The sequence below is a fragment of the Chaetura pelagica genome, unplaced genomic scaffold (assembly GCF_000747805.2).
Source record: "Chaetura pelagica isolate M959 unplaced genomic scaffold, ChaPel_1.0 scaffold79, whole genome shotgun sequence".
In the NCBI taxonomy this organism is placed as follows: Eukaryota; Metazoa; Chordata; class Aves; order Apodiformes; family Apodidae; genus Chaetura; species Chaetura pelagica.
The window spans coordinates 5,508,623-5,520,502 of NW_009969339.1; the positions used below are offsets into that span (position 1 = coordinate 5,508,623).

The following is an 11,880-nucleotide window of genomic DNA, read 5'->3' on the forward strand; positions in this document are numbered from 1 at the left end:
ACGCATCCATGAAATGCATTTATTATTCTACTGTGCTCCCTTTCTGTGGAAAAGTTTGGGTTTGGGGTCGCTTACTTCTTCAACCAACATATTTACTTGATTTTCTCATTGTAACCAAGGACTTGTAAGACTTTGAGGGAAAAGACTCCTCATGGTCCCTGCTTTGACAAGCCCTCAATCTAACTGGTGAAAAATATGCCCTTTCTAACACAATAAATAGCACAGCTTACACAGAAAAATACCTTTCCAGTTATACAGCTCAGCCTTCCCATGTCAAGTGTCAGCCAAGAGCAAGTATTTCCAGTTCAGCAACTCAGCCACTTATGTAAGGAAGGGACTGTAAAAGAATAGCTAGACCTTATCACTTGTCAGAAAACTCTTTAGTGACTTGATTTTTCTTTATAAAATGCAATAACTGTCAGAGGTAGAGAATATATATCTCTTCCCAACTGGCAGCCAAGTGTAGCTGCAAATGGCAAGCAGCATGGATACTCATAAATGTGTGATTACAGGCATTTCTACTGAAGAGAGAGAGGAATATTGATGCAATATTCGTCATTTTTATTGGCTTACTACTCTTCTTTTGTAGCACCATGTCCAAACTGCTACATCTTTTTTCACATACAGTAGTTGTCCATCTAAGATACTCTGATGCTCTTTCTGTTTCTAATCTAAGGACGTCCAGATCCTTGTGGAAAGCCAGAATACAGAAGGGTCCATTTCTGTACACCTTCCCCATCAAAAAGATCCCTGCCCCTGCAAGGATTGCTTTCAGCCTCCATATTGCTGTCCAATAGCTTTGCCACCTTCTCTATCATCTGCCCTGGTTTGGGTGTCAATACTTTAGGATAGCAGGAGCTACTTGAGACTTATTTTTCATTGTGCATAGAACAACACAGTCTTGAGTCCTTTTCAGGGCACACCAGGATCCTGCGATGGTAGCCCAGGGAAAGTCTGTGTGATGGTAACTTGTTTGTGAATGCAGCCCCCCAAGGCATTCTCAAATGGAGGAGATGATAGCTTTTCAGTTACAAGTCTTGGGAGAGAGGTGCTGAGTTGCAGCTTGTGAGCGCTGATGGCTTTGGGACAGACAAATTGAAGGCAACCCACCAGTGCTCCATTAGCACTGTGAAAAGCAAATAAGGAAACTCGGACGGGAACTGTTCTCAGTATCTGCTCTACCTTTCCATGGTAAGAACTGGTGCTGAGACTTGAGAACAAGTGTCTCCATCACAGACTAAGACCAGATTAACCAGCTGTTTCCGGGACTGGACTGACCAGAGTGAGAGAATGGAGAGGAAACTCTATGGGATAGGGAGTCTTTTTTAGTGCACACTCAAGAAGTTAAGAGATGCATTCCTTTTTCTCCATAGTATTTCTGTTCCTGTTGGGGCTGTTTCCACCATTAAACTTAATTATTTAGCTTTTTATGTGCTATCCATTTCTTTTCATCATTTTAAAAACTTCAGTTGCCATAACAACATAATGCAATCAGTGAAACATAGCAGCTATTTTCTGTAGTCAAGGTCTGTGCACTGTCAAGGATGTGAGCCATTTAAGCAAATCTTCACCATCCCCCTTCCTTCGTCCTCTTTCTCGCTCTCTTTTCTCCCTAAGCAAGCTCATAACAGGAAGGAGAAATCATCAGGAATAATTAGACACATTAGCAGAGTAAATCCCAATTGTACTCATGCAGTCCAGTCTAATGAACTTCTAGCTCTAGTCTTGGAAGTGTTGATGTTCCTTTTTAATCACTTTTTTGATGTCATAGATAGATTAGCTGCAGCAGGACCTTGATAATCCGTGCTAGAGTCAGGAGACCCAATGATTATTCAGAGAAAGAAAACTAAAAGCTTTACATACTTTGCTCATTTTTTCTTCCTTCATTCTTCAGCTTCAAATGCTTATTGAGACTATATGCCCATTGTACCGTATTTGTAAATGGAACGGATCGTATTTTGTAGATTCATGGGTTTTAATAACGAAAAGTCATAGCATCTATTATTAAATGATTGCTGGAAGGCTAGGAGAAACTACCACGTTTTTGTGTGGGCGGTGAGACTTGTAACAAAACATAGTGTAACTGCTGGGCTTCTACTGCACACATACACATAAAGCAGTCTGAAAATAAATCTTGCAGTCTGGTTCAGTGCTATTCTAAGCAGTGTGAATATAAGATCTATCCACAATGTCTTACTCACTGCTTGACCTCCATGAAGGCTTTCCTGGAATAGCAATGAGTGAGTTTCGAAGCCTGGGACTTGACTTAAGCATCCTCTATCTGGTGGAGGGCTGCAGGGTGTGCTTTGCCTTTACGGAGCCAGTCTGCTGCTGGCAGAGTCTTCTGGTGGCTTCCGAGACGATTGTTGCCCGTTCACACTTTCCACTTGTGTGCTTGTGTTTCAGCACCTTGTCCAAGCAAAGGAAGAACGTCATCAGCTGTGTCACCGTGCATGACTCCCCCTACTCCGACTCCTCCAGCAACAACAGCCCTTACGCCGTGCAGCACCGCGCAGGGCAGAATAACGGGAACACCTACGACACCAAAGGGGTTCCAGAGACTCACTGCAGTGGGAACCCTCGAACGATCATCGTGCCACCACTGAAAACCCAGGCCAGTGAGGTGTTGGTAGAGTGCGATAGCCTGGCTCCAGGTAAACTGCACCTCTTCCGTCAAGAAAATTAGTAAGAAATAAATGATTTATGTTGGAAGAATCTCATTGTTCGGTTTCATTTTGTTTGTTTGTTTGTTTTGTTTTCAAAAGAAACTGTGCTCCTGCCCTTCTCTCAAGTGACACATCTGTTCTTGGGAGCCATATTGCATTGTTTAGGTGCCCTGGTACCCTCAGGAGTCACAGGGGCAAGTTCCCAGTTACTTCTGTACAAACCCAAGAACAGAATGCAGCCTTTAGCTCAACATTTGACATGAAAGGCTCCCAAATGCAAGTGTGACCCTTTTCTGCCTTGCTTTTCCATAGGTTACTGTAAAATGGGTACGGGATTGCAAACACATGTGCATTTTCATCCAAACTTGTTGATGTTTCTGGGAAAAAAAAACCAAAACATTTCCCCAGGGTCTTCATTATGGACTGAGGAGGTTTGCTCATCCAGAGCCTCCACAATGCTAGGTAGTACAGTGTGTTGAAAAGGGGTTTATGGTGGAAATCTGGCCCAAAGCAATTGGCTTTGAGCTACTTGCCAGTCCTTTCTTTTGATGCACTGCTGGTGAACACAAAGGCTCAGAGGGTGAGCTCCCCACTAGCTCCTTCTCCCTCCCTTCCTACTCACCATGAGGTCAGCCAGGCTAGTGCTTTTTTTGTGCTGTGCACATTGTACTTTCCTTCCTTTCCTTGGGATTTGTACCTGCATCATACAGTTCTGCTGGCAGAACAGTTTCTCACTTCTGAAGGATCTGTAAAGCCTTCTCAGGGCCCAGTTTGGGTCCAGATACTGGGTCTGCTTGTCTGCCTCTAGGATAACAGGTTGGCCGTGTATTTGAAGCACTGCTGAGATATGCTGTTAATTAAGAGTAATCATTTTCTTATCCTGCTTCTGTTGTATGTCTCCTCACAAAAACCACTCTGGAGGAGATTCAGTGAGGAAAAGGTAGGGTGAGCAATTAAAGAATGTGATGTAAGCTACAAATGTGTTTCCTTTCCTGGCACAGTCACCACCAGTCACCACTCATCCTCCTACAAGTCCAAGTCCTCCAGCACCGTGACCTCCACCAGCGGTCACTCTTCAGGGAGCTCGACTGGAGCCGTTGCCTATAGGCAGCAGCGACCAGGAGCACATTTCCAGCAGCAGCAGCCTCTTAATCTAAGTCAGGTAAGTCAACCAAGACTAATTTTGGTGGTGTGCCACCCAGCCATAACCTACCACTCCTCCTCTTTTCCAGTCTAATGATAGGTGGGCCCCATGTTGAGTTTGATCGACTGGTTTCAGCTTCACTGCAAACCTTGATCTTCCTGCTCAGGCAGTAGAGGTAGTGCAGATCCTACCCCTGAATGGTGGTACTTTTACCATGTGTTTTGGAATTAGATGATCTAACAGTGTGAGTGGGAGTTGTGTGAGAGAGAAGGTGCAGTGGCTCAGACACAAAGGAGTAGAGCGGGACAGTGTAGGAAGGACTGAATTCTCCTTAGCTGTAAGTGACCATGAGGAAAGTACCTTCTTAGTGAAGGGAGTGCATCAGCCCAGCTATAGGCTTGAGAGAGAAGTCCCCATTAGATGTGACAAGGTAAAGCAGAGCCTCTGTGCCTATACATGACCTGTGCAATGAGTTTGAGCAGTCCTGTGACAAACCTGGGCTGAGATCTGGGCAAACCTCATTACTTGGCAGCATGCAGTTCTCAAGATGTCTGTGATCAAAACACCCAGGGAGCTTCCCAGGAGCTTCAGTAAATAATGCCCTTTACACATACTGCACCTGGGGCCTCGCTCTACCCTGAGGTGAGGTAATAAGAGTAGGGAAGTTACAGCACAGTTTCCAGTGCTTTAAGAGGAGAAAGTCTGGAGAGCTCAGAGGATAGTGCTGGTTTGCATCCAGACCGAGATATAGGCAGAACTGGTTTGGGTTTTTAAGATAAAATTCTGGGGAGAAGAATCCCTCCCTGAGCCCCCTCCCCCTCAAAATGTAGTTGAAATTTTTAAATGTAAACAAACATGAAATAAAAGTGAATGAAAAAGGAGGAAGTAGGCGAGATGTTGTTTCCAAGAGTGGGGGAAGTGTGTGGCTGCCCTGTTTCAGACCACAATGACAGTGCAGGGAGCGCTTACAAAGAGGATGAGAGGGCTTGGAAGAATAGAAGGAAATAACATGGAGCATTGCCCTTCTTGCCTTCTAATATCTACATTATCGGTTATTCAATAGTCTGACTAGAAGATGACCAGGAAAACTCCTTGACATTATCGTGTGGTGCAAAAAAAAATCTTGGAACGTCCCTGAAAAAGTACGTTGCTCCTGGCCCTCTGCAAACAATCGCCTGTTCTAGAGTAGTTGTCACAGAATCATAGTTGGAAAAGATCTTAAAGATCACCTAGATCCAACCCCCTGCATTGGCAGGGACACCTCCCACTAGATTATAGCTGATTACATGAGGGTACCAGGCACTTGCAGGAGCCAAGGGTTTTATCTTTAAAAAATAAAGTAGTTATTTTATTAACTGAGGAAAATATAGCCACAAAGACCCAAACTGAGTGAAAAAAATGTGCCTGTTTCAGGAGTAGTGAGGCAACTTCATACCCCTGAGATTTCAGAGCCCCACATTTCATCAGCAGAGAGTTCACTAGCGAAAGCCATCTGTTTTGTGAGCAACTGGATTTGTGGAAGATGTTCTTAGGAGCCAGGCATCCAAGGTTGGACTTTCATGTTAGCTGTGCCAGCAGATTGTGGCTCCAAGTGAGGGACTCCATTGTCCTTTTAGGGGCCATTTTGGTGAACATATGAAACTACAGGGTCTTCCTAGGCTTGGGAGGAGCCCTTTGCCATCACCCATTTCCAAGGGAAGGCTGGGTGCTGAGGCTGTCAAGAGGGGCACTAGGGACTTCCCTGAGGCCATCCTGGTGTTGCAGGTTGGCTCCCAGGTGCCACTGAGGAGGTGAAGAACCGTCTCTTGTCTTGTAACTGCTTATCACTGTTGCTGTCTTTATCCAGGCCCAGCAGCACATCACGACCGACCGCACAGGGAGTCACCGGAGACAGCAAGCCTACATCACTCCTACAATAGCTCAGGCCCCGTCCTCTTTCCCACACAATAGCCCCAGCCATGGTACAGTTCATCCTCACTTGGCCGCGGCTGCCGCTGCTCACCTGCCCACGCAACCCCACCTCTACACATACACCGCCCCCGCCGCCCTGGGCTCCACGGGCACCGTCGCACACCTGGTGGCCTCCCAAGGGTCAGCGCGGCACGCCGTGCAGCACACCACCTACCCCGCCAGCATCGTCCACCAGGTCCCTGTCAGCATGGGCCCACGGGTTCTGCCCTCACCCACCATCCACCCGAGCCAGTACCAGGCTCAGTTTGCCCATCAGACCTATATCAGTGCTTCTCCAGCCTCCACAGTCTACACTGGATACCCACTGAGCCCCACCAAGGTCAACCAGTACCCTTACATCTAAACACTGGAATAAGGAGTGAGAGACGCACCCGTCCCGGGGCAGTGAGGCGGCTGCTTTTGTACTGAAGAACATGACAAACTAACAATGCAATGGGAGGCTCGTGTGAAACTTGAACGAAGGAGATTTAAAGGAAGAAACGAGAAACAGGAGAGAAGGGGGAGAACCAATTCTACACTTTTTATTTAAAAAAAAAAAAAAAAAGAAAATGGAAAAAAGAACAGGAAAAAAAAAAAAAAAGAAACAAACACAAAAAACCAACCATTCTGCACCAAACTAGAGAGAGAGAGAGAGAGAGAGAGAGAGAAGCAGAAGGACCCTCCAGCGGGTCCTGTCTTTTGAAGAACTTCACCAATAGACTTTTAAAGGTTATTTTCATCCAATAGTGAGCTACATATAGAAATATGTTGTCCAGAACACCTAAAATTAAATCCATTAGGTTTTTAATCCAATGGGTATATGGATTAGGGATTTATCCAGTAATTCACAGGGTTTATTCCCCATCCTTGCAATGGTCTCTGTATCCCAAAGCATACATGAGATTTTGGTTGTTGTGTTTTTTCTGGAAATAGAAAGTGGGTAAGGGAGGAGGGAGGGAGGAGAAGAAAATGTTATCCCAGTGCTCTAAATTTGGATCTAGCACTGCTGTGCTTAAACACACCTGGGCAAAACAGACTATCCAGCACTGGTCGAGAGCAGAAGCAATGGGGATGTTTCTCCCTTCCCTGGAACACACTGGATAAATCCCTGAGAAATGTTATTCCTAAACGAGATCTCTAATATTGTATGTTGGGTTTCAGTTGCGTTTCATTTTATTTTATTTGGAAATTTTCCTTTTCAATCCCTAGCCGTTTTAGCATAGGAGGAGACATTTTAGCTGCCCCCCACCCCGGTAGAATGTAGCACTATACAGGTCATATGCCCTTTTTACTGTTTTGTGTTGAACTTCAATGATACCAATAGACTATTCCTCAATGTGATTGCACAAAGAAAAGTGATATAACGTAGGCGTGTAACAAATGTGATCGTCCAGGTATGTGCGTGTGTGTGTGTGTGCACGTGTGCGTGCAGATGCTGCCTTCTCTCTGTGGTGTGTTCCTCAGCACAGCCATTACAACTGTCACAGTCTTAGTTTTACATCATTCCCTCGTAGTGCCTTACCGAACTACAGACGCGGTTTAAGGGTTTACTTCCACTGGTACTCCTAGAAACTGACTGAGGCTAGTCGGAATTTACTCTCAGCTCTTCTTTTTCTTTTTTTTCTTTTTTCCTTTTTTCTTTTTTTTGGGGGGGGAGGGGGGAGAGGGGTGGCGTTATTGTTGCTGATTTTCTTCTGCTGCTGATTGTGTCGGTTTGGTTTCTTTTCCCACGTCGTCAATCTTAGCTCACTTGGCGAGGTGTTGGGGAGGCTCGTCAGGGTTGGAAGTGCGTATGGCTGGGTGTTTTGTCGAGCACTGGATGGGCTGGAAGTGACTGGGTCAGCTCGGAGACCCAGGGTGACTCTCAGAGGGTCTGGGGACTCGTCTGGGGACTTGTCTGTTTCTATCCTGTGAAATAGCAGGTTTCCTCCCCGGAAACTGAATTCTCATTCTGCTGTTTGCTGACGTTCTCGGTGGAGTGGGAGGACGGCATCCTCCCAAGTTGTCAGGTTGTCCTGGTTCTGTCTGAAATGGGAACAATATTTTAGGCTGTGAAAAGGGGAAACACTAGTTGCTGCAAACATCTCTCACTATGTCTGTCGAGGAGAGGGGTCAGGAAAGGGCTGGAGTCCCAGAGAAAATCCAGTTGAGAGCTTCAAACTCAGGTATCTTAAGTGAAAAGACTATTGGGATACATTGGGCCTTACCCACTCTATCATAGCTGTGACAGTGGGCACTTCTCCTCCTCCCTTCTCACCTACGTCCCAAAAGATTGCCTGCAGCAGTGGAGTGACCCTGGAACCAGAGAGCACAGTGGTCCTGTGGGTCTTTGACACCAAGGATCCCTATGTGGTCATCATGTTTTCCATCAGGTTTCTAAAGAGAGCCTTTCTTTCAGCTGGGTTTGGTTCAGATGGGAGTTTCACTGGTAATGGAAGTTGCACTTGTGCATCAATATTTGGAAGTGTTTCTAGAGTGTACCCATGTCTGTGGATGGCCTGGGGATGCAGGAGGGAAGAGCGTATGATAGAACATTTCCATGTTGCTGTGAAAGCTGAAGTCTTGTGGCAGCTCAGTTCCACTCTACATTTCCCTGTAACTATTGCATGGAGTATTCAGGTATTTCACAAAATGCTTGAAAATTGCACGTTCAGCAGCAGGGTGGTGAGGGATGAGTTCCCTGGATGGCAGTAGGGGAGGAGGTTCTCTTACATGGGAAAAGCTGATGGAAAGACAAGCACAAGTATATTGTCTTGCGGTAAGTGCTTGGCTGGCCTGGAAGAAGGGATCCCGCTATGCCTTGGCTGTTCAACAAGCCTGTTGTCTTCTGGCAAACCACCAAATAACCTTCATGGTTGCCAGCTCTGGTTCTTGGGCTACCTTTGCACAGTTTTCTTCTCCTGCCTGTCCTTCATTCCAGCTCAATACACTGTAGATGAGGATGTGATCTCCCAGCAGCCTATGCACCTTACCCACTTCCTTTGGAAAGACAAGCATGCCCCCTTTTGTCTGAGGCAGGAAAATTAAGCCCTGCTCTCTCTGTTGCATTCCTCTTCTCTCCCACCACTTTGGGAGTGAGAGCGTCATGCTGCTTGTGTCATGGAAAGGAAAGATAATGTTATTTTATTGTAGGGTTGTTATGATTATTATTTTATTATTATTATATTTTACTCTGGGTTTTAATTGCACACACATTCCTTAATATTTGTGTTGGTTTTTTGTTTCTCTTGGTATTGTTCTTATTGTTAATTTTATTTCTCTTCATCAGTGGCATCAGAAGGGTTGCTGTGTTTGTGAAAATTGCAGGAGGAAGACGAAATGAGATTGTCCCAAGGATAAAAACTGCCTCTAACCTAGGGGGAGTGGGGCCACTCTGTGAGTGCAGTTACAGCCTTAAAGGACCGGAGTTATGCTCCATGTCACATCTGCATTTCAGAATAAGTCCAGAAACATTCATTCAGAGACCAAAGCCAAGCAGCAGCTAACATAATGATGTATTAGGAGAGCTGAATCAAAGGCAGGTAAGGACCTTGCTGACCTGGGATCCAGCTCATCATCAGTGTGTTTGATAGGAAGTTTATAGAGAGAGGTCAAGACCTATTTGTGCTCCAGGCCATGATCATTGGGCTGTTTTGATTAACCCAGGGTCATGCTATGCATTGTTTGGTTTTCCTAAAGGAGAAAGCAGACAGGTGGCTCTCCAGAAACAGGGCTATCAGAGGAGACATGAATGTGGCTCTCAGTCCCATCACTGGATAAAGGACACTGGTGTACATGGACAGTGTTAGCTGGCTAAAGCACAGCCACGGACTGAGCAGGGTTCCTCCTCTGCTCTTCCACTCTCTCTGAAGGTCAATCAGGTGTCCACATAGTCAGAAGATTGGCTTTTTTTTTTTTTTTTTTTTTTGGTCCCTGATGTAGATTTTCCATTCTTTTGTAATTATTTGTTTTGGAGTTTTATTAAGCTATTCCGATTGCTAGAGTTCAGGTATTTATGTTTTCATTTGCATCACTTACTCTTTTAGAATGGGGGAAAGCAGTAACTGAGTTCACACTCGATAAAAAAAGATAGGGTCCCTGATGTAGGTTTTCCATTCTTTTGTAATTATTTGTTTTGGAGTTTTATTAAGCTATTCCGATTGCTAGAGTTCAGGTATTTATGTTTTCATTTGCATCACTTACTCTTTTAGAATGGGGGAAAGCAGTAACTGAGTTCACACTCGATAAAAAAAGATAGGATTTTAGCAAAGACTTAAAGTTAATCATGCACTTGAGTGCTTTGCTGAAGAACAGACTTAAGTCCTTCAAATTAATTACTTGTTTATGTGCTCCTCTGACCTAGGACTGGTGAAGCGTAGAAGGTTGCAATCTCAATCACAGTAATGTTCTACTTGTATTTGCATTTTTCCTCTGTAACCATCTGACCTGCTCTCCCATGTGGGCTCAAATGTGATTTTGGGGGGCCTTTGGCAGCAGAGCTGTTAGAACAGCAGATGCTGGCAGGGAGAAGGGGTGCAGTGTTTGTCAGAGGAGCCACCTTTCACATTGTCCATCCTGGAGCCGCTGCCCTGCCAGGTGTAGGTGGTCAGAAGATCGTGGTGATGGGACACTGTGATTGCAAGAGGTGCACCTCAGAGCCATGAGATTGCTTTGATGGTGCAATGTGGCATATATTCTGATGGGTATGGGGGAGATGAGCAACAACTCCTCCTGCACACCTGTATAAAGGTATAGTATGGAAAAAAGTGTGGTACAGTTAGTCACACGGGAAACGCAGTTGTTTTAGCAGAGGAAGCAGAAGCTTTGCATGCTGTCTGTGCCAGATACATAGTAACAGCCGGCTTGTTTTGCTCACAAGTCCTTTGGGGAGGAAATGTGATTGACGTGGTTGGGTTGGTGTATTTTGTGTGTGTAGGGTAAATGGCATGAAAACTTGAGAGGGGAGGTGAATGTTTAGATACTGGAAGTTTTATGGGTGGCTTGCGGCTGGCACAGTGAAAAAGTGGCCCCTTTCCCATCATCTCATCTTGCAGTCTTACGCAGGAAGCAGAGGAAGCACGGACGTTGCCTCTCCTCAGGCATGGATATTCAGGTTCCTGCTGTGAAAACAGAATGCAGGAGGGTGCAGAGAGAATTGCTATCATGACCAGAATGGAAAACTCAAATGGAAGCACTTCTCGCTGCAAACCGGGCCAAATTCAGTCACTTGAGAGAGCAAATGCAATTGCATCTCCCCAGGCAGAGTTGTACCTGCAGAACTGGGCCCTGGCAGGTCTCTTTCTCTTTCTCTTTCTCTTTCTCTTTCTCTTGCTCTCTCTAGTAGTTTCTTTGTGACATGTAAAACATTCCAAGAAAGGGACACTTTCGTCTGTGACATTTTTCCTTTTTTATACTTTTAAGGGATGATGTCTTGTAGTTTGTTTTGAAGGCAATTCCGTTTGCAAACTTGAAGGATGATAAACCTGTTTTTTTCTTTAACCAAAGATACTTCCTGTTTTGTTGTTTGGTTGGTTTTTTTTAAAGAGAGAGAGAAAGAGACCTCTACCCACTCAAGAAATTAAATGAAGCCATGAGTCATGACTGCCAAGCAATGGGGGTACACTCTGGAACTCCATCTTTCTGTTCTTTCTCAAGTTGCTGTCATCATTTCGAGTAGCTAGCTTGATAAGCAGAAAAATTGACTCTAAATATTGCTGCTATCCTAAACTGTAGGGGATGTAGAAAACTTTATTCTTCTCTTATTATGGTTCACATTGATTAAAGTGTTGCAGTGGTAACGATGCAGTGTGCAAATGGTGAGCTGTGTAGTGGGGATACACTTCTGGATGCTCTGCATGCTTTTAGTGTCTTCTTCTCTGGATTTAGGATGTTGGTTTTGTTCTGAGGGTCAGACCTGGCACAACACTGTTGTGGTCAGGCCTCTGCATAGCTAGGCAAGGGTTTTGGATTTACTTTTGTGTTCCTCCATAGCTTGGCAATCAGCCCATCAGAGATTGGCATTGTTACCTGTGGCCCAAATCCTGGATACCTGTACATGAGGTCTGCAGAAATAATCTTTGTTGAGGGTAGGCAATGCAAAGGGAAAAACGTGGGAAGGGAGTAGTTTCCTCCTTCCTGCTG

The 11,880-nt window shown here is 45.1% G+C and overlaps 1 protein-coding gene across 3 annotated transcripts in view; it reads left to right on the forward strand.

Moving 5' to 3' along the window:
• Nucleotides 1–6,339, forward strand: part of HIPK2 (homeodomain interacting protein kinase 2) — an 89,816-nt gene extending 83,477 nt beyond the window's left edge. For all 3 annotated transcript variants that reach the window (XM_010005810.1, XM_010005811.1, XM_010005812.1), the window contains exons 12-14: nt 2,407–2,654; nt 3,668–3,828; nt 5,657–6,339. In XM_010005810.1, coding sequence (XP_010004112.1) covers nt 2,407–2,654; nt 3,668–3,828; nt 5,657–6,124 — 877 coding nt within the window. In that variant the 3' untranslated portion in view covers nt 6,125–6,339. The remainder of the gene's footprint in view (nt 1–2,406; nt 2,655–3,667; nt 3,829–5,656) is intronic.
• The last annotated feature ends 5,541 nt before the right edge of the window (nt 6,340–11,880 follow it).